The 21,267-nt window shown below is 56.4% G+C and overlaps 3 protein-coding genes across 6 annotated transcripts in view; 2 read left to right on the top strand and 1 right to left on the bottom strand.

Moving 5' to 3' along the window:
* The first annotated feature begins 2,356 nt into the window (after positions 1–2,356).
* Positions 2,357–4,131, top strand: GJB1 (gap junction protein beta 1). Its single transcript, XM_036402453.2, has 2 exons — positions 2,357–2,461; positions 3,143–4,131. The coding sequence occupies exon 2, from the start codon at positions 3,155–3,157 to the stop codon at positions 3,992–3,994; it is 840 nt and encodes a 279-aa protein (XP_036258346.1). The 5' UTR covers positions 2,357–2,461; positions 3,143–3,154; the 3' UTR covers positions 3,995–4,131.
* Positions 4,132–4,187: 56 nt separating this feature from the next.
* On the top strand, positions 4,188–5,884 carry LOC118698894 (gap junction alpha-3 protein-like). The gene is given in 3 exon segments (XM_036402452.1): positions 4,188–4,836; positions 4,839–5,700; positions 5,702–5,884. Coding segments are annotated over 3 exon segments (1,014 nt in total). The 5' UTR covers positions 4,188–4,784; the 3' UTR covers positions 5,802–5,884.
* A 475-nt stretch (positions 5,885–6,359) lies between these two features.
* Positions 6,360–21,267, bottom strand: part of ZMYM3 (zinc finger MYM-type containing 3) — a 31,933-nt gene continuing 17,025 nt past the window's right edge. For 3 of the 4 annotated variants that reach the window (XM_036402427.2, XM_054516383.1, XM_036402428.2), the window contains exons 10-25: positions 19,702–19,788; positions 19,221–19,371; positions 18,467–18,639; positions 17,874–18,039; positions 14,145–14,203; positions 13,429–13,597; positions 12,743–12,858; positions 12,413–12,587; positions 11,722–11,868; positions 10,873–10,976; positions 10,305–10,473; positions 10,032–10,183; positions 9,474–9,588; positions 8,322–8,576; positions 8,120–8,237; positions 6,360–7,707 (exon numbers count right to left, since the gene is read on the bottom strand). In XM_036402427.2, the coding sequence (XP_036258320.1) occupies positions 7,509–7,707; positions 8,120–8,237; positions 8,322–8,576; positions 9,474–9,588; positions 10,032–10,183; positions 10,305–10,473; positions 10,873–10,976; positions 11,722–11,868; positions 12,413–12,587; positions 12,743–12,858; positions 13,429–13,597; positions 14,145–14,203; positions 17,874–18,039; positions 18,467–18,639; positions 19,221–19,371; positions 19,702–19,788 (2,355 nt within the window). In that variant the 3' untranslated portion in view covers positions 6,360–7,508. The remainder of the gene's footprint in view (positions 7,708–8,119; positions 8,238–8,321; positions 8,577–9,473; positions 9,589–10,031; positions 10,184–10,304; positions 10,474–10,872; positions 10,977–11,721; positions 11,869–12,412; positions 12,588–12,742; positions 12,859–13,428; positions 13,598–14,144; positions 14,204–17,873; positions 18,040–18,466; positions 18,640–19,220; positions 19,372–19,701; positions 19,789–21,267) is intronic. The other variant, XM_036402429.2, reaches the window with a different exon arrangement.

The following is a 21,267-nucleotide window of genomic DNA, read 5'->3' as shown; positions in this document are numbered from 1 at the left end:
GCTCCCAGTAATACCCATTCACCCCTCGCCTAGCTCCTAACGCCCCCAGTCACCCCTGTCCTGGCTCCCAGTAATCCCCAGTCACCCCCTGTCCTGGCTCCCAGCGTCCCTCAGTCACCCCTGTCCTGGCTCCCAGTAATCCCCAGTGCCCTCCTTCCTGGCTCCCAGGTCCCTGCAGTAAGACCCCTATCCTGGCTCCCAGGGACCCTTCTCCCCATGCCAGCCTCCCGTTGTGCCTCGTCCCACTTAGCTCAGCCCAGCCCAGTGCTCAGCAGTCTGCCCTCCTCTTGATGGCCCCCAGTGACCGCCCCAGCCCGATCTTTCCAGCCGGGCCCCAGTAGCCCCTTGCTGCCCCAGTGTGCCCTGCATTAACCCCCAGAACCCGCCCGGGGTGCGGGACCGGGCGGTGCCGCCGCTGCAGCAACTCGCCGGCGCTGCTGACTCAGGTGTGGCGGATTATCAGAGGCTGAGATTGTGGCCCCGATGGCCCCAGCCAGCCCTGCACCACCAGCCACCGCCGCTATCTCACTGCCCACCGACCCCCGCCCCGCTGTGCGGGCGCCCCGAGCGGCCCCAGCCGCTGCACGGTGCCACCCTGCCGTCCCCATGCGGGGACACCGGCACCACTGTCACCCTCATACAAGGGACGGCGTGCGGGCTCCTGCAGCCCGGCCAGGGGCCCAGGATGAGCGGCAGGGTCGCCGTGTCCCACACGGGGTGCTGGGCGGCGGGACCTTGAAGCGGGCCAGCCGAGTTAATCGTTGACCGGCTGTTTGCCTTTCCCCATCTGCACTTTTACACATTAAATCTGGGTATTGGTGGCTCCCCGGGGGCCAGCCGGCAGCCTGAAGCACCAGATCAAGGTGCTCCGAGAGCTGGGGGTACCCAAAGTCATCACCTGGGTGGAGAGCAGGGCTCCTCCACCGTGCATGTGTCTGGCTTGCAAGGAATGCAGCGGGGAGGATGCTCACAGCAGGGGAGTGGGGCCACGGCGACCAGAAATGTCCCCGGGGACCATCCTGGGGGGCCGGCCCTGCCCCGGTGCTGCAGTAGCCCGGGGGCTGGCCCCGGGGGATGCTCAGCCGCTGGTGGGTGCGGGTGGGTGTGAGCCTGGCTGGACACACCTGCGGTGTTTACTCGGCGAGTCGTGGAAGGAGCAAGGCTGTTTGGGAGGCGGGGGTGGCGTGCTTTCAGGGCAGTATAAAGTCCAGGGGGGTGGTGCGGTGCAGACTGATTGCTGCAATCCCGAACAGCATTGATTGATTGTCCTGTTGTTGAGGTGAGAAGCTGGCGGGCACAGCACCTTTCCGGGGGGTGGCCGCATGTCCCCCAGCTGGGGAGCACCAGGGGGGCTACAATGGGGACCACAGGCAGGGCTCGGCCCTGGGATGGGAGAGGAGAGCCGGCAATGCTGGTCCTCATGGCGGGAGTGGGGAAGGGGCACTGAGGGCACAAGCGGCGTCCTCACAGCTTTGCTGGACGGTCTTTGGCTGCCACCGCTTGCACAGCTCCGGCTGCTCGCACCTTGGGCTAAGGGATGGAGGTGGCATTTGGGATGGCATTGACTGCCCTGCCAGCCTGCAGGCACCCAGCTGGGAGGGTTTACTGGGTACGCTGCTCCCCACCTGAGGCTGGGGACAAAACCCCTGGGACACGGCGCCATCCCTGCAGGGATGGGGCACAGTGTGACGGTGTGGCTGGGACACCAGCCTTGGGGGCACGGGGGCTGTGCGAGCACAGGGATTGTTGTCCCCAGCCGCATGTCCGAGCAGTAGGACGCCGTCGGTGAGTCCCTCTCGGGGAAGGAGCGCAGCCCCAGCGCACAGCGGCCTCTCTCCGCCGCCCTTTCTCCCACGTCTCCGACGGCACGCGTGGGGCAGCTCCGGTGCCCTCACAGACGCTGCTGCTGGCACCAGAGCCTTGAGGGGATGGCAGGACCCAGTGCCACCCAGCCCCGCGGCAGCTCAGTGCAGACCCCTGCTCCAGCGCCCTGTGCCGTCCATGCGGGATGGGCACGCTCGGCCGTGCTTCCTGGACTAGGGACCTCCGGACACGCTGGGTGGCCTGTCCGGCCCGGCGATGTCTGTCTGTGGCGTGGGTCCCGCCGGGCAGAGCCACGAGCAGCCCGCGGGTGGCGGGGCCGTGTCCGGGGTCGGTGCGGGGCGTGGTGGGGAGGTGGGAGAGGGTGCAGGGCCGAGCAGCGGGAATGCAGCACACAGGCACTTTGTTTGGCCAGGGTGGGCGGAAGTCAGGGCGTTAGATCTGAATGCTAAAGTGTGTTGTTCATGGGCCGATAAAGGCCCCATTGTATGCAAATAGTTTATAAAGCAGCATATGACTTCCAGTGCAGGGCAGTGGCAGAGAGAGACGAGGGCAGGCGGAGCAGAGCTCTCCTGCGGGAGGCATGAGACCTTAGAGGGGCCACTGGGGGCAGCTTGCGAGGACCTTTCCTCACCGGCAGGTACGCGTCGCTAGGATCCTCCACACTGGGGGGTGGCTGGTCCCGGCCACCCAGACTCCTGCCGGGGTGGGAAGCAGCTCCCGCGGCTGCTCAGTGTCCGTGGGTAGCTCTGGTGGGGCAGGGGTCTGTGCCTGGGGGTGGGATCGCCCTGTGTTCCCCAGGCCAGGATGGCCCTGGGAGGGTGGCAGTGCAGGGCTGCACGGGGGGATTGCCCCAGCTCAGGGCTCTCTGGCCACGCTCCTGCAGATAATGGGAGGACGAAGGGAGGCACTGGTGCAGTGGAGCCCATGAAGCTCCTTGGGACCATTCCTAGCCAAAGAGCTCAGCACTGGGTACTGGGGGTCCCTGAGAAGGTGTAGGAGCTTCACCCTCATTCTCTGTGGCAGCTGTGGGTTAGAATCCCCTGTGCCAGCGTGGGGTGGCAGGACTGGAGAATCTGGCACTGCTGGGGCAGCCAGTCTCCCGCCTGCTCTGGCCCAAATGCTGCCTGGAGCCGTGTCGGGAGCAGGAGCCACGCTGCCATCCTCCTGTCTGTCGATCCTGCTCTCCACCCACCAGGGCTGCCACCCAGTTGCTCCCAGGTCCCTCCTGGGGCTGCTGCCACTGGAGCCTGGACCTGCTGGCTCTCAGCCAGGGGTCCTTCCTGCTCCTAACACCATCCCTCACTGCTCTCTCCTGCAGACGTGAGAAACGATGAATTGGGCCGGGCTGTACACGGTGCTGAGCGGGGTGAACCGCCACTCCACCGCCATCGGGCGCATCTGGCTCTCTGTCATCTTCATCTTCCGGATAATGGTGTTAGTGGTGGCAGCCGAGAGCGTTTGGGGGGATGAGAAATCCGCCTTCACCTGCAACACCCAGCAGCCTGGCTGCAACAGCGTCTGCTATGACCACTTCTTCCCCATCTCCCACATCCGCCTGTGGGCGCTGCAGCTCATCCTCGTCACCACGCCAGCCCTTCTCGTGGCCATGCACGTGGCCTACCAGCAGCACCAGGAGAAGAAGCTGCTGGTGATGACCGGGCACGCAGATGCCAAGCACATGGAAGAGGTCAAGAAGCACAAGATGCGCATAGCGGGATCGCTGTGGTGGACATACGTCTGCAGCGTGGTCTTCAGGCTGCTCTTCGAGGCCGTGTTCATGTACATCTTCTACATGCTCTACCCAGGCTACCAGATGATGCGGCTGGTAAAGTGTGAGGCTTACCCCTGCCCCAACACTGTCGACTGCTTCATCTCCCGGCCCACTGAGAAGACCATCTTCACTGTCTTCATGCTGGTCACCTCCAGTGTCTGCATCATCCTCAACATGGCAGAGCTGGTCTACCTGGTGGTGCGGGCCTGTGCCCGCCGAAGCCAGCACCACTCCAACCCCTCGTCGGCGAAGGGCTCCTTCTACGGGCACAAGCATTCCTCTGAGTACAAGCAGAACGAGATCAACCAGCTGCTGACAGAGCAGGACGGTTCCCTCAAGGACATGCTGCGCCGCAACTCTGGGCTGCAGGAGAAGGGTGACCGCTGCTCTGCCTGCTAGGGGCAGGGGCCACTGGCCCCACAGTCACCCCATGGGCCTGTTACTGTCCCTGTCCCAAGGATGGCATCCCTCAGGCATGAGTGTGGCTCTCCTAGATGGCCAGGAGGGCATCTTGGGCCATTAAATCTCCATTCTCAGGTGCTGCCTCCCTCCTTTCTGCTCTGGCCGTGATATGCTGGGAGCTGGGGTGCCAGTGTGGGGTGTCCATCCCTGCACCCAAGCCCTGGTGGGTGCCACGAGGGGCTGTGGGGGCTGCAGTGCCAGGGCTGAGCTGGGGCTGTGGCTGTGTTGCCCTGACAGCCAGCAGCGGCCAGTGACCCCTGGGTGGCATTGATCAGTGTCCAAGGGCTTGCACTCCCCCAGCACCAGCCCCTGCAGCCCCGAATATAATTAGAAAAGTGCCCAGACCAAAAATAGAGGGAAAAAGTTTCCCCAGTGGCTGTTTGATGTGCCAGTCACAGTGAAAGCCAATGGGGCACGCAGCTGCCTCATGCCCCAATAACCCCATGCTTGCTGTTGGGTGACCGGACAGACAGAGCAGGCAGACCTGTCTGCACCCCACAGAGGAGCTGGGGACCGGCTGGGAAGGGGCCTTGCAGCATCCCCCATCACCCCCGTGACAGGAGGGGACGGCACAGGAGCACCGGGCTCTGCCCCACGCACCATCTACGGTGAGAGGTCCCCATGCTGCCACCGCGGTTGTTGCCCACAGTGCTCCCAGCTCTCTGCTGGAGGCCTTTGCTCCCCTTGATCTCCTTGTGGCAGGTTAGGGGGTCCGCTGGGATGCAGGATGGGGACACTCCAAGGACAGCCTTGAGTTGGGTCTGTGTACACCTGCTTGGCCAGGGAGTGGGGCGGTGTTTTGGTGGGTTGTGGGGTGGCTGTGTCTGGAGGGTGGCTGTCTTGCAGGGCACCACAGCACGTGCCATGGGGGACTGGAGCCTGCTGGGCCGGCTGCTGGAGAATGCCCAGGAGCACTCCACGGTGGTGGGGAAGGTCTGGCTCACCGTCCTCTTCGTCTTCCGCATCCTGGTGCTGGGGGCAGCCGCGGAGCGGGTCTGGGGTGACGAGCTGTCTGGCTTCTCCTGTGACACGCAGCAGCCCGGCTGCCAAAATGCCTGCTATGACAGCACCTTCCCCATCTCCCACCTCCGTTTCTGGGTGCTGCAGATCATCTTTGTCTCCACCCCCAGCCTTGTGTATCTGGGGCACATCCTGCACCTGGTGCATCTGGAGGAGAAGGCACAGCAGCAAACGGCAGCACGGGCCGGCAGCGGGGCCAGGCGGCAGCGCCCCAGGCAGCCCCAGCTCCCTGCAGGGAACACGAGGGCACGGGTGTGCATGCGGGGGGCCATCCTGAGGACCTACATCTGCAACATTGTCTTCAAGGCTCTCCTGGAAGTGGGCTTCATTGTGGGCCAGTATGCCTTGTATGGGTTCCAGCTGAAGCCCCTCTACACCTGCAGCCGCTGGCCCTGCCCCAACACGGTCAACTGCTACATCTCCCGGCCCACTGAGAAGACCATCTTCATCCTCTTCATGTTGGGGGTGGCCTGCGTGTCCCTGCTGCTCAACCTGGTGGAGATCTACCACCTGGGTCTCACCAAGTGCCGTCGAGGGCCAGGCCCCAAGTCCCGCATCCTGACCGCTCCTGGTGGGCCTGTAGGGCCTGGCAGCACCTATGTCACTCTGCCCAGGGGTGGCAGTTCCCCCCCATGGCCTGGCACCGCTGAAGAAGGCAGGTGCATGGCTAGGGGTGGCTGGTGGGTCCCACAGGGACATGCGAGCAGCAGACCTGGCAGTGTAAATGTGGCCTGCTGGGATGGTCAGGGATGGGCAATGCGTGGGTGGGTGGTCACAGTGGTGATTGTGTGTCCAGTCTCTGCCAGGCCCAAGGCATGGAGGGCTGGGAACAGCCTTGGGGACACTACTCAGCTGCTCCTGGCACTCCTGGGAGCAGCAGGGCTGAGAGTAGAGCTTGGAAGGGGGAGAAAATAAACACTTACTGCACCTCACTTGAGTCCTGCTCTGCTCACAGGAACTGTGGCATTGCTCTCCAGCTGCTCCATCCTATGGACACACTGCATGGCCAGGGCAGGGCCACTGCTGGCTTGGGTGGGGCTGCTGCACTGTGGGCCGAGGGCAGGGCAGGGACAGGCAGGGCATGCCATGCTGGCACCAGTGGGCACTGGGGCAGAGGCCATCAGCACATTGCAGAGCTGGCAGGACAGCAGGGCCCAGGCAAGGTAGGAAGTGCAGGGAGCACAGGCTGGGATGGACAGGAGCAAGGTACACAGCAGCACAGGGACACTGGCCCTGTTCTACAATGCTCACCCTGCCCAGGGGGAAAAACCAGGGGCTGCCAAAGTTTTCCACATCTTTATTTGAAATGAATGGTTTCCAGAGACACAGGGTTAGTCCTACTGCCCTGGCATCACTACAACAAGACTGGTGAGCAGCTCACTCTCCACATGGACACAGAGAACAGATGGCCCCAGGCCAGGGCCCAGAACAATATATACAGGCTCAACAGGAGACCCATGTACAGCTCAAGAAAACCAACCAGAACACGAGAAGGGGCAGGAGGCAGCACAGAGTGGCACAGCTGGAGCCAGACTTACCCTGGGCAGGGTGGTGGCAGCCTGTGGCTGCGGGAGGGAGGGGGAGGCCAGGCAGGGCTCCCTGCTTCTGCCAGCAAATGCCTGGGCCCCTGGCTGGAGCAGAGGTTTCCACTGATGGCACCTTGCACAGGGGAGGGTTCTTACACCAAGACAGGGAACAGTGGGGAGAGAGGGGCAGCACTAGTACAGACCCATCTCCATCAGTTTTCAGCAAACTCAGAAAACATTGACCAAAGAGAGGGAGGCATCCTGGCTGCACACAAGGGAGGTATCCCTGTGGCAAGGCCAGATCTCTGCCCACAAATTCCGTGCGAGCTCCATCCACTTCCTGCAACCAACCCAAATCTCTCTCACCCCAAGACAAAAGTTCTCCCCCTGACCCAACAGCTCTCAGGCTGCCTGAGCCCATGCCCACTGGCTTGAAAAGACAATCCTGTCCCAGCAGCAGAGCTACTGTTCCTGCCTTGATACCTCAAGCCTTGTGAGGGAATGCTAAAGGAAGAGGGAAGTAAAAGCTTTGGGGGCCACTGGTCCAATGGGGCAATGTGTTTTGTGCAATTCCTGCCCTGGGGCATGGGGAGAGAGGGGTAGTGGCAGGGCTGGGCAAGGGGAGCTGCACCAGGGACTCTGCCACTCCTGTGCCATGGGAACAGACCCTGGGGAAGATGGCTCACCCAGCAGCCAAAACTGGAGACAGAGCTGAGTGTGGGGGCCACGTACGTAGGGGATGCCTGTAATGAACAGGATGGGAGGTCCAAGTCTGGTAATGATGCAGGGACAGCACTGCTGCAGCACCATCCCTTCCTATACTGCATGGCCCCTGCCCTGCAATGGGAAGCAGCAAGATGAGGTGTCCAGGGCTGGAGTGCAGCCAGTCCAGCAGCACCTCTGCCTTAGTCCACGTCGTCCTCCAGGCTGCTGAGGCGGCTGTGCTCCTCGTAGATCTCCCTGACGGCCAGGATGCGGTTCAGCATGCTCTCCAGCATGCTGCGGTCCATGGGGATCACCGAGTACCAGAGCGGGGACTCGGCGATGCACGAGCGCTCGGGCTGCAGGTAGAACACGTCGCTGCGGTTCCGCAGGCTCTCGGGACTGTGGAGAGACAGCAGGGTGAGACCTGGGCTGCCAGCTCCCTGCAGGGGCTCAGGCAGCCTGGCCTGATGTGTTTAGCAAGGGGTGTTCACAGCTCATCACAGCCTCTCATCATTCAGCAGGGTAAGGACACAAACTCAGCCTACAGCTCCTTGTTCAAGGCCAAAACCCCCAACCACCCAAGCACTGGACTCCTACTGCACATTCCTGCCAGTCTGGAGAAGGGCAGGAAGTGGAAGAGGCCAGAGAGAAGCATTCTCTCAAACTTGGTCTAGTGAAGCAGCACAGAGCCTGGGCAAGACTGCATGCTCTGTACAAACGTCTGCAGAGCAGCAGTCACTCCACAGCGTTCCATCAAAACTAAAAAGTGGCCCCAAAATGGCACATGCTTCTTCTCCAGAGAAAGCCTCACCATTTGGAGAGATAAAACTCATAAAACTTGACTGGGCATCGGAGGGGATTCATCCTGTTCTCCCGCTGCTCCAGCATCGGTACCTCCTCCTCACGCTTCCGTTTTCCAGAGCCACCATCTGCAGACAGGGAGAGAGCTGGATCATGGCTGGGTCCTGATGGGGGATGCAGGGGGAGGAACAGAGATGTTCCCCCAGACCCACCTCGGCTTTTCTTCTGCTTGGCAGGAGCGTAGTAGCGGATGCTCACCACCTTGGTCATGCCACGGGCTGTGGTGCACTTGCGGGACTGGCGCACCACGTTGGTGAAGGAGAGCTGCATGTGCTCCTCTGCTGTCTGCAGCCCAAAGAACTTGGTGTTGAAGAACATGAGAGTGTTGAGAAGCACAAAGGGTGAGTAAACACCCAGCTGTTTGCACTCCCAGAGGTGCTCCTCCTCGACACGGGAGAAAACTGTGTCTGCAACACACAGAGGGAGAACCAGGTCACATCAGCAGTGGCTTTGGGGCAATCCCTTCACCCTGCCTCTGCAAGCTCACTGCAAAACAGAGTGATGCTTCACAGCATCTCTTTTTCCACAAGGTTTTTTCTCCTGAGCCATGAGCAGAGCTAGAGCTCTGCCCAGCCATAAGCCTCCCCAGATCACAGCCAAACCCCAGGTGAGAACCCAAATCAATCCTAACTGCTCATCACTACAGATGGCCAAAAAGTGAACTCCAGGTCAGTGCTCCACCACCCTCAGTGAGTGATTAGGGAAAAGCAGCAGGCAGGAGAGATCTGGCTAGCTCCTGCCTCCACAGGTCTGGAGTCAAATGGCTCTGCCTGGGATAGCCAATCTGCAGAGATGAAGCTGGATCTATGAAATAACTACTGACAAGACACAGTAGGGAAGGCAGCCCAGATCACAGCAACAAGAAAAGCCTCTGCAGAGCTCTAGGTTAGCTAGGTTAGCCTATTTACAAGGCAGCAGCACAGCAACCTTGGCCAAGGCCTAGCATCATGTGCAGGGCTTATCCATGTTTTGGGAATGCAAACACATGCACCAGTGTGCCTCCTGGCTTGGCATTCTCCTTGCCAAAGCTGGAGACATCACTGTGAAGTGTTGTAAAGATTCAAATTGTCCCAGGATACAAAGTGCTCTGCTCCCAGCTACCCTGACTGTGGGCAACAGAAGCAGCTGAAGCATAAACCATGCTGGCTCTGCAGTTGGTTTGGGTCAGTATGACCTCAACACACAGCAAGACTGTGCTGCTTATGCCAAGGTTGAAGCTGGGGGAGCACAATCAGGCCAGAGGATCCAAGGCTACAAGCACAAACTGGATTTATGGGGACTGAAGGTACTCTGAAGACACGTACTATTTGGTAAGATTGTGGGTTGCCAACCACTCAGGGATTTGTTCAGCTCCTGCACGAAGGTCAGGTAGTAAAGGTCTGTAAATATATTCACCATACGATTGTTCTCGAGCAGGTACTAGAAAGGACAGAACACACAGTCAAGAGAAACACAGCAGCACCTGGAATGCAAACCCTCCCCAGAGAGCCCAGGGCACATATGCAGAGCACCCCTCCTTGCAACACCAGAGCTGCTGGGCAGACACAGAGAGCTGCAAAGAAAACCTTGGGGCATGACAAAGCAGACTTAGTGCTGAAGAAGGGCCTGAGTCTGGGGAGATGCCCCAGCCCTCCTCAGAGATGTGCAAGAAGGGTACAAGGCTGGGGAATGGATACCACCCTACTCTCAGCTTGGGAACAAAGACTAAACCAGGTGGGATGCTGTCCTGGGCTGAGGCACTAAAGGAGAGTCCAGCCAGCCTCTCTGGGTCCCCAGAAGGCAGAATGAAGGGTACAAGCTCCCCTCACCAGATCTGAGCCCCAATCTGGCTGTAGAGGATGGGGGCAACAGGCCTCCCTCACCTGCTGGATGCCAAGGCAGAGGTAATAGATGCTGTCTGGTTCATAGCGCTCCCCGTTGGGCCGCGTTATCTCCTTGACAAACTGTGCCAGGCCGTAGTTGAGCTCAGCTGCTGAGCAGGCTAAGATGTCTTCCTTGATCCTCATGGGCTTGGCTGCAGAGACAACCACATCAGCCTCAGACAACAGCCTACAAGATCAGGAATACCTCAACACCCCAAGGTGCAGCTTCTGGGAGGTTTCTGCCACTGCACTGCATCCAGACAAGGCACTTACGGCCGAAACGTAGCTCCTCTCCCTTGCTGGTTTCTCCCCCTGCATACTTGGCTTGTACCCAGGACTTCCAGGCATTCACACCATACGAGTAGTTGAGCACTGTACAGCTGGGCTGGCTGCTCATCGAGTCCCGGGAACAGCTTTCAGAGAGCACCAGGCGCTTCTGCCCCTGCAGAGAGGTGTTTGTGAGACTGGGCACCCACCTGGGACAGGTGCAGGACTCCTGGCCACCCTCACACCTGCTGACTGCCAGCTCCCTACAGTGTGCCATGGCAGCAGGCACCCTTCTGCTGGCAGCCAAGCCAACAAAGCTCATTAGTTACGAGGGTCACAGGCACAAAAGAGACCAGCTGTCACATGACTTGTAGCATTCAAAGCTCCTCCGAAGTGACAAGCAAGTATTTTCATTCAAGGAGTGGCCTGCAGGCCAACCATGCCCTGAAAGGAGAGGGCACAACCTCCCCAGCACACCAAAGACTCTGGTACAGTTCATCTCCTACATCCCAGGTGGCAGCTCCCACTCCAAACCCAAAGGGCTTTAAGCAGGCAGTACCCACAGAGAACTCACCTTCCGCACAGCTCGAGGCAGATCTTGCTCTGTGGACACATCATCTGGTCCCACCAGCCCACAGTCAAAGAGGAAATCCACACTGGGGTTGATGTCCAGAGGGTCTGAAAGGAAACACAGGCAGAAGGGCTCAGCTGAGACTTCTCATCCTGCCCCCTGTGCTGGCCTGATTTTTACAGCAAAATGAAGAGGGAACACTTCACATCCCCTACAACTGCCTGGCATGAACTTTTAGCCACAGCCCAACAAAGGAAATAAGGCTGTGGCAGACAATGCTAAAATTTCTCAGAATAACCAGAACCCCACATTTTCATCTCTGACAGTTTTTTGTTTATTTTTTTAAACTTGAGGAACATTCTTCGTTCCCTGGTGCCAGGCCAGTACTGTGGACAGTCTGCCACAGGCAGCTCAATTCTGTTTGCTGCTAGCATCCTGCCTCAGCATTGCTGTGCTCCTGCAAGTCCCTGCCTCTTCTTCCACCTTCTGTTAACAGACACTCAGCAATTCTGCCATTTCTCAGGATGCCATGCCTTGTCCAGGTTTCTCATCTAGCTGGATCCTCTGGAATCATCACTCATAAACACACCTGTGCTGCTGCCCTGCTCTTTGTGCTGTTAAAATCAGTTTCTCATTCCCCCTTCTCTGGGTCTTATGTTCACAACAGGTAAGTTTAGTCTGGACAAACAAACACTCCTTCAGAAGTGTTGGTCTCCCCACCCCTGCTGCAAGCAGTCACTGCAGGGCTCTCACACCAGGTCAGTCAAAGGGCACAGGGAGGTGAGTGCACACAGCTGAGGGCAGTGGGAGGCCCCTCAGCAGCCCTGCACATCTGTGTCCCCCAGCTCTTACTCTTAGGGAAGTCAGCCTCCAGGTCCTGGCCCGGCTCATCGAGGACATTTGCCATCTTGACAGCCATAGCCAACACATCGTCCCGTGCTGGTCCAAACAGGTCACAGTCCTCCAGGAGACCCTCTGCACTCTGGTTACTCACCAGGTCTGAAAGGAAAAAGTTCATCAGAAACGAAACTTTCTTGAAAACATTTTGTCTGTTTTCCCTGTGATAACTGGAAAACGAAGTCAGGATCCCTGTGCTCAGAGCAGCCCCACTACACTTGAGCTGTCCAGCTTTCCCTGGACAGCAAAACATTGGAAGTTTGTTGTCTCCCCAGCAACAACCCCCATCACTGCCATTCATAGGAATGCAGCCCCCAAGTAAAAAAAATCTGCAAGACCAGGGCTGGATGCAGCTACCTTTTGTAGCATGGAAGCTGCTAATTTAGGGAAGAATCTGAATAAACTGAGAGAGCTGCACCTGTCCACAAGACTGGCATCCCCAAAAGGGACATTGGCAGACACTGATCCCTGCTGCAGCTCTTTCCTTCTGGTACCTCCTCAGTAGAAGTTAAGGACTTGCTCTTCCCTGCTTCCTTTCCAAAGGCTTTGGGAAAACCACAATCCCAGCAGGTGTTTTAGCTCCAAGAGCTGGCAAACCCCCCTTGATCCCAGCTGTTGGACCAGACCAAGCCATGGCAGAACCTACCACACAAGTCTGAGGAGGCTTTGTCCAGTTCCTCAGCCTCTGCAATCATCTCAGCCATGGCCAGGATGTCAGCCTCTAGGGGATTGGAGGGGATCTTCACCTTCAGTTCCTCAATGGTCTCCACAATCTTCTCTGTGCTCTCCAGTGTGGTGGGCAGGAACATTGGCACAGGCACCTGTGGACAGCAGCACATCAGGCAGAAAACTGACACTCAGTAGACTGACACAAAAGCAGAGGCAGGAGAAGAGGATGAACAGAGAAACAGGGAGGCTTGAGCAAGGCAGGATCACAAGAGCAGGAGAACACGGGCAGGTGAAGCGTGTTGCTTACCGGGACAGGCATGGAGAAAGGCACAGGTACTTTCTGGCAGTACATATGCATAGGCACAGGCACGAAGATCGGGACGGGGATTGGCAACACAACCAGCTGGGGCTTCCAGTCAGCCTCTGAGAAGAGCAAAAATACATCAGTGACCTTAATCCCTGAAGTTCCTCCACCCAGCTCTGCTGCATGCTGCCATGCCCCCAGCCATCCAGCACCATGGCCCTTCCAGCCACCAGCTCCTAGGACTCAGGGGCAGAGCTGCAACAGCAGCAAGTCAAAGTCAGCAACAAGAGAGGCTTGCCTTAGCCAGAAGTACAAATCCTGCTCTTACATAGCCTTGCTAAGAGGTCTAGTTGCCTTGCATATGCTGCACACCACACACATGCCCAACAGAAACTAGAGTTTAGCAGACAGCCCTCAGACAAGCTAATGACCTCCAGAGGAACAGGAGCTGTCCCACAAGAAGTAGGATCATGCTACAGAGTTTTCTATATCTCTCCTTTTGCTGGTGATGGAAATGGTGATGGAAAACCCTGTCATATGTGCCCTGCACCTGCCCAGAGACTTCTCAGCACAGTGCCAAACACCCAGCCCACTCTGTGCAGCATTTCAGGCTGGATTCACAGTTAGTCTGCAGCACTTGCCTTTCCAAAATGCCCCTGTAATTCTACAGTTAAGTCTTGCTTTCCTACCTGTCTGACATCCTTTGGACTTCATTTCAAACTTGCAGGAGACACCCCGGTTCTGCATCAGGGGTTTACACATGGCAGCTTTGTTTTTCCGAGGGGTGGCTGGAACCAGAGGTGGGGCAGGAGGTGGCACAGCTGGAGAGGTTTGGGCTGAGGAGGCCTTTGCTGACAGCTGGGGAAATGCAGAAAGCAGGAGGTTGGTGTCCACCTAAGGCAGCACAATCTCTTCCCTACTACAGCTGCAGATGGAATGACTCCCAAAGCACTTCCTGGAGCCTGGCAGTCCCCAACACATGGACACTCCCATGGTCAGGCCATGATGAAGGGCAGCAAAGCTGTTCCTGGCAGGCAGCAAACCTGTGTGCTGCCTCTGCCGTGTCAGGAGTCCAGCCATGGTGGCTCCTGTCCCATGGGGTAGAGAGGAACAGTGGGACAGCAATTATACCCAGGCACAAGAAAGCAATGTGCAAAGAGGAGCCAGTGCCACAGTGTCAGGATATTCATCAATGATTCCTGGGGAACAGTTATTCTTCCCCCTTGCAGGAGATATGTTGATGCTGCCTTCCTAGGAGCTCTTTTCATCTCCCACTACCCAGACATCTCAAAATGCATTTTTGTAAGAATGAAATCTCCCTGAGCAATGGCAGAACTGTCCTCTCTTTGGGGGAGGAGCAGTCAGCCCCTTTGTCTTGCAAACTCCTACCACCAATGGGTCTTACCATGTTAGTTTCTGCCTTCTGTGTGGAAGGGACAGCTGGCTTTGGCTCTGAAGTCTGACCTGTAAGAGAAAGCAACAACTCTTAAGTTCAAGAGCTCCTGGGCCAACATGTCCCACTGCTGGGACTGGAGGTGCAAGCAGCCAGAGAGCAGGGACAGGCTCTCCAGAAACTGCTCCTGGCCACTCCAGGAACAGTTAATCTTTCCACAATCTCTAGCCCTAACACCTCAGAAGACACTACAGCTCCAAGATCAAGTTATTCCCATGTGATTTTGTGTTCCCCTACAGTCCACCCCTTCCCCATCACAGCAGGTCAGGAGAAATCCCAGCCCCTTGTAGAGAGAGGAATCCAGGGCTCTAATCCCAGCTCTGCCTATTGGCTTGCTGTACCGAGCCATGGCCCCTCCCTGTGCCTCCATATCCCTGCAACAAATATCTTGGCAAAGTGCTTCGAGATCCCTAGGAAGAAGGTGACAGAGCTAGCAGCAGCATTGTGAGAAATCCCAGAAAGCAGAGAGACAGCTTTGCCCAGCCCTAGGGATGCAGTCCATTCCCCTAAGGAAAGAGAGGATCACCTGCAGGGGAGAGGCGCGTGTGGCAGACGCTGGTCTCAGGTGGTGACACCATCACCCTGCCCTGGATGAGAATCCAGCTCATGTGCTCTGCAGTAAACCTGCACCCATCTCAAAGACTGGTGAGCTACCAGAGCACCTTCATCCCAGTCTCCAGTGATCCCTGGTTACCCATGTGACTGGCAGAAAGAATTGCCTTCTACTGGTGGGCCATGCATGGAGACCCCTGAAAGGACAGCAGCAGGTCCCAGCACCCAAAGGCAGTGGCGGGTCCATTCACAACTCCTGTACACAGACAGGTCCTTCAGGAAAGACCCAGATTCCTTAAGGTCCAACACAGGGACATTCACACTGTGAAGACTTCCTCTGACCTGAGGAAATGAAGAATAATTCTTGTACAATTTGAGGCCCATCAGGCTCCATTTGCTGACCACCACAGGGGGCAACAGATAAATCCCAGCTGGAGGAAGCTCCCTAATCTGCAGCTAAGCATTCAGCCACAGGATCTGCAGCAGTCTCAGGGGCCAAGAACTCACCCTGACAACCCAAAGTGGATGGGCAGCAGGTCCAGGTAGGAAACACCAATGGCCTGAATGAGGAAAGACAAGCTATGGATTATGAGCAGAATTTCTGCTGCAGCAGAATCTAAAGCAAACACGATTGCCCCACTGGCCAATGATTTAGGACTAAAGAAAACAAGATTCTCCTGTCATATGCTATGTGTCCAGGCTTCCAGGAAAGCTGCAGCTTATTCTTTATTCTCATCCCAATACCAACAAGGAGCTGTCAAGGCACTGCCTGCCACAACTGTGACTTCTACCCTCTCCAGCTGGACAGCCCAGTGCAGAGCCAGCTCCTTTTGGAAGCCTTTGGGCACAGTTTTGAAGCAAAGCTCCTCAATCCCACACTAGATGGACTGTTCCCAGCAAGGGAATGTCTGCTTGTATGATCAGCTACAAGAACTCTCAGGATCACCGGATTGGTAGCAGCCACTGGATCCCAGGAATTAATGGTTTTAGGCAATCACTGGCTACAAGAGAGTAAGCAAGAATAAGCAGCTCTGCCCAAGATGAGCCTGAAATCCAGGTAGTCCCTTGCAAGCTGGGAAGAAAGCTGTCAGGTCCACAGGAGACCATGCAGAAGCTGGTCCTCCCAAAATCCCCTGCACAGCACAGCACAGCTGGAAAGCTCTCTGTGTAAGTGGGTCCTGGCTTCAGCATCCTTCCTTTGCAAACTCAGCAGTATGCCACAGTCCTGGGGCAAGGATGTCCACAGCTGTCCCACATCTGGCAGGGGACTGGTGTGCCAGAGCATACAGAGGGTGCAGTGCAACCAGCAGCATCCACTAAGCCCAGCAACTGCTGGGGCAGCCTGGAACTCGTGCTCAGCTGAGCACTGACAACTGATGACAGGCTTTTCCTTGGCTCCCTTTAGTCCTTACAGGTTGCATGGAGATGCAGCTGTGGCACAGTGAAGAGTGATGCCTCACATACCAAGCAGCAGAGTTCTGGGGAGGCCTCCAGAGATGTGGTGGAGGAGGCCTGAGACTCCTGTGGTTGTTGGTGGTGGTGAAGGTACTTCTCATGTAGTCCATAGCTCCACAGAGAGAAGGGCTGAACAGTGTGAAACATCTTCCCTCTGCAGGCAGAGCTTGCCCACTGTGCCTGTCCCAAAAGCCGTGTTACAGATCTCTCAAAAGCAACATGCTTCGACAGCAGAGGACAAATGGAACAGCATGGCCAGGGCTGTGCAATCACTTAGTGAGCTACAGGAACCAGCATGTCACACACCACACACCTCTTCCTCCCTTGGGCAGTAGAGCACTGTAAATCAAGCAGAATTCCCATGGGCACCCCTGTGCCAGCAGAAACCAACAGTTCCTTTTCCAGGTCACTCCAGTGTGCTGCCACTTGAGCTGTCACCTCACACAGCCTGTAATGGAGCGTGGCTCTTGGAAGGCAGGTTGGGCTTCCCCTAGCTGGGGGAACCTGCTGCTTCTGGCAGAGCAGCTCTGCTTTGCTAAGCAGCAACGACATCCAGAGCTTCCCCTGTCCTATGATCAGTGCTCTACAGTCAGGGGAGGAACCTCAAGAGTCTGGAGATGGAGGATGAGGTCTCTCATGAGAAGGTCCTTGTCTTGGTTTCCCCTCCTTGGCACACTCTAGCCAGGGTTTTAGACATCATGAAATCCCAGGGAGGCCAGCAAAGCCCTGAACCTGTGATGCAGGTATGCGTTGAAGCTTGATGCACTGAAGCAAGTGCCACCACTTTAACTATATCACCAGGTCACCCAGGAGATCATGGCCTAAGAAAGACCAAGCAGAATGAGACTGCAGGAGTCCGAGGGCCAAGCGGTGTCTTGTCACTGTCACTAGGAGCACCTTCCATCCTGAGGGATCCCAAAGCACTTTGCAATCTTCCATAAGGAACTGCCTCGAGTTAACGATAGGAAATGGGGCAACAGGCAGTGAAAATCTCCTCTCCAGCTGGCACTCCATGGTTGCAGAATGGGGTTATCTGGGACACAGGGTTGGCAACTCCCCAAAGCTGCAGTGAACTTTGGGTAAGTGGTAGGACTCCAACCTAACATCGCAAGACACAGTGCCTCCAGCAGCTCAGCGCTCCCTCAAGACCGTTCTAGGTTCAGCTCTGGCTGAAGGAGAGCCCACCTACAGCATCACCAGCACCACTTCCTGCAGCACCCTTCTTTGTCCTTGAATGTTTCCCATCCAAGCACTGACCTGGCCCAATCCAGATTAGTTTATGAGATCTGAGAAGGTCACAGCTCGGAGGTGGTGTGAGGCTGCAGGTGGATTGTCATGCCAAACCACGCTGTCCCCTAACCCTGTAAATCGAGCTCTCCGCTGGCAACTTGAGGATGTTAAATCCCTGAGTATCCTCGCTAAGAGTGTGAGCTACAGGCAGCACGCTGGCACCGGCTCCTCCCGTCTGGGCCCTGTGTGTCATAGAACCATAGATGTTAGAGATGGAGAAGCCCATTAGGTCCCACTCCGTCCTTTCCCCCCCAGGGGCCAGTGCAGGATTGTTCCCTAGCGTCTCCTCCAGTCCCAGGCAGGCAGCTTCCACCCCCTGCTGTTGAGTCTTCCCTGTGTCTCTCAGACTGAGCTATGCACGTTCCCTCCCTCCCTCCTACTCACTGTTCAGCAGGCTCTCGGGCCCCTTCTGCGTGTCCAGGTTGGGCTGGTTCTGTTGATTGTAAAATCGCAGCAGACACTGCTGGTTGCAGAAGTGTTTGATTTGCCCCCGCCAGTGGATGGTTTCCAGCAGCTTCCCCTGACGCTTGCAGGCATGGCACCGAGCTGCCTAAAGCCCGCATCAGCAGGAGAGAAACAACGAGTAACTAACCACACCCCCTCCGAGTGCAACACAACTCTCCAGTGAAAGGTGCACATCGCAAGGTGCAGTGAGCTTCCCCACAGCAGTGCCCTGCCAGTGCCAGCCGGGGACTCCAGCGGTGCGAACTTCTCCCAGCAGCACTGGCCGCGGATCCAGCACTGTGAGCTTCCTCAGGGCAGTGCTCTGTCTGGCAGGATCAGCTGGGGACTCCAGCTACGTGAGCTTCCCCGTAGCAGTGTCCCGTCATTGCCAGGCAGGACTCCAGCAGTGCCAGGTTCTCCGCAGCAGTGCCAGCCAGACTCCAGCAGTGCGAACTTCCTCAGTGCAATGCCCACTTATCTGGGTGCCGTGCCCACCACAGCACTTAGCACAAGCTGCCAGTGCCAATACTGACCTTGAAGTACCAGAGCAAGTATTTGCTTTTGCAGTCTTCACTACAGAAGTCCCAGGTGCTGCCCTCCAGCTGCTCGGTGACCGCCCGCTGGCAGGTCTGAGAACAGTAGGTGCAGGTGATGCAGCACAGGCCCAGGTTCTTGGTGAAATCCTGTTTGTAAAGAAGCACACACCCTGCGGAGAAACAATAGGAGTGAAACCTTCCCAGGATGAACTGGGGGCCTCCCTGACCCAAACATGACCAGAATCCAGGTCTGCGGAGACAACAGAGCACACGCAACACACTGTAGGGAACAATCCAGCACTGGCCCCTAGGGCTGGGATAAGATGGGACCTCACGGGGACTTGCCATCTCTCACCTCCATGCTTCTAGGAAGAGTCTGACTCCAACCTCCTGTGTGCAGGAACCCAGCAGGCAGGGCAAGGCCAGGTCAGGCCAGCCCAGACGCAAGAGCGTAGAAGTGCATGATGACAGGAGGAGCGGAGCTGCCACCTGCTGTCTCCCCAGCCCCCAGAGAGAGAAAAGCTGTGAGAAGGCCCTCCCCAAGGACACAATGAACGGTAAAGATCTTGCCCTAGGGCCTGGCTGGACAGCAAGCCATCCCCACAACAGTCCTCCCTTCACTGCATGGCAAGGCTCTTGCCCCAGGGCCTGGCTAAGACAATCTCCCCTCTGTTCCTCTCCATGCTCTCTTCTCCTCCCCCAGCATGGGCTGGCATGGGGGCTCTGCCTCTCCCATGCCTTCCCCAAGTACCTTCGCTGCAGAAGTTCTTCTCCACTCCAGAGAAACGGATCTTCTCATGCAGCAGCTTCTCCTGCTTGCAGTGCTCACACTGAGACACCACCCCACGCAGCCGCTTGAAGTCCTCGCAGCAGTCCTTGCAGCAGAACTGATACACCTTGTCCTGCCAAAGAGACCACAGCCAGGTCAGCCAGGCTGGCAGGAGGTTCCCACACTTCTCAGGGAAGCAAGAGAAAGACTACAGGGCTGAGTTAAGTCCCCAGCTCTCCTGGCACAGGATTTGGCAGGAGTGGTCTCCTCCTGCCCTTCTGACTGACATCCCGCTGAACATCAGGAGTGCAGCACTCAGCAGTCTCCAGGCACATCTCTGCAGCTAAGGCATTCAGAGGTCTGGCAGGGCAGGAGCTCTGCTTCCAGCAGGGAGAAGAAGTACCCCAGAGGTTCTCAGCAGTGTTGGCCCCCACCTCCACATCCCCCCGGGTGAAATCCTCACCTGCCAGTCCAGGATCTCCGGCTTCCCGCTGAACAGATTATGACAGTAATGGCAGTTGAGGTGGATCCCACCCTCGGGGCTGGTGCGCTGCAGGAGACAGAGACAGCTCATGGGGGGAGAGCAGCTGGAGGGCAGCAGGCACCTGCCTCACACTGCCACCACTGCCACCTCCTCCATGGCCTGCAGCCTGCCTGGCCCCTCGGACCTGCTGCCACTGTGGGGACTCGCTCAGTCCATCACATCATGTCCCAAGCTCCTGGAGAGATGATTCCTGAGAGCAATTTCACTTTGCTTCCAGTGTGCTGGGTCCAGCTCTCCTCAGGAAGGCAAGCTTGCAAGCTGCCACGCCACTGGATTTAAAAACTTAGATGATGAGGGCTCTGCTATCTCTTCTGAGGATTCCTCTAAAAGTTCTTGAAGCACAGGTGCCTGATTTCTATTTTCAAGATAATGCAACTTAAGAATTCCAGCAGCCTCTCATCCCATTTTCTGCTAGATTAATCTGCTAGATTAAACAGCATTTGGTGTCCTGTCCACAATGCATTTAGTATTTGGTGTCTTATCCACAAGGATATATTTATTAATAAAGTAATTCCTGGTTTTCTTTCTGATAACTTCCGATAAGACATTCTGCAAGTGCCTCAGTACAAACATTTTTCAAGCCCAAATTTCATTTTTGGGTTTTTCTTCAGAATACTTCCAATTTTTCTTCAGCATTGAAAATGAAGTGGACATTGGAGAACATCTTTCCTAGATGTGCATCATTCTAGGCAGCTCTTTCGCCCCCTGGCCCTCAAACATTAACTCTATGTTCTCCTGCTTGTACTTGGAATAAATTAATCCTCCACTGTGTGGCTGTAAACTGAGATGCTCATACTGAATAGTTTATCTGCTGTAATTCCATGGCCTTTTCAAAATCCTTACTTTCCAGGATTTGTATCTCCACACTACCTGAGTAAGGCTGACACAGGATCTTGCACTGAAACTGCATTTAAGCAAACATTAGGAGGAACCAGCCTTGTCAATCAATCCAATTGCTTTGCTTTCTGTGACTACCCTGAATGCAGCATGGGCTAACACTTCACCAGTTTTTGTTTCATCTGCTAAATTTCATCATGCTTACTTTGACTTTACTGCCAAATGATCGATGAAGATGTTGAAGTCTTTGGACTTAACACTGATCCCCAAGAAGCCATTTTGAAACATACTCTTCAGTATTTTTTCTTTGACAAGTGTGTTCTGAGATCTGCCAGCAGGACGGTTCCTAACCCAGGTGATGCATGGGTTTACTCATATGTTTACAATGCTGATTTTATATGGTAATAATTCACGTTAGATGAATTAATGAACTTCCAGTTGGGAAAAGGGGAAAAGTTGCAACCATTTCTAAAATGGGTAGAAAGGAGGACCCTGGAAACAACTGAACTGCGCAGTGCCTGTGAAGATCATGGAACAGATCCTTCTAGAAGCTGTGCTGAGGCACATGGAGCACAGGAGGTGCCAACACAGCCAGCACAGGGCACCAAGGGCAAGTCCTGCCTGACCAACCTAGCTGTCTCCTCAGTG

This window comes from Molothrus ater, chromosome 14 (genome assembly GCF_012460135.2).
Source record: "Molothrus ater isolate BHLD 08-10-18 breed brown headed cowbird chromosome 14, BPBGC_Mater_1.1, whole genome shotgun sequence".
Lineage (NCBI taxonomy): Eukaryota > Metazoa > Chordata > Aves > Passeriformes > Icteridae > Molothrus > Molothrus ater.
The sequence above is the reverse complement of the archived record's forward strand: the minus strand, read 5'-3'. Positions and strand labels throughout refer to the sequence as shown.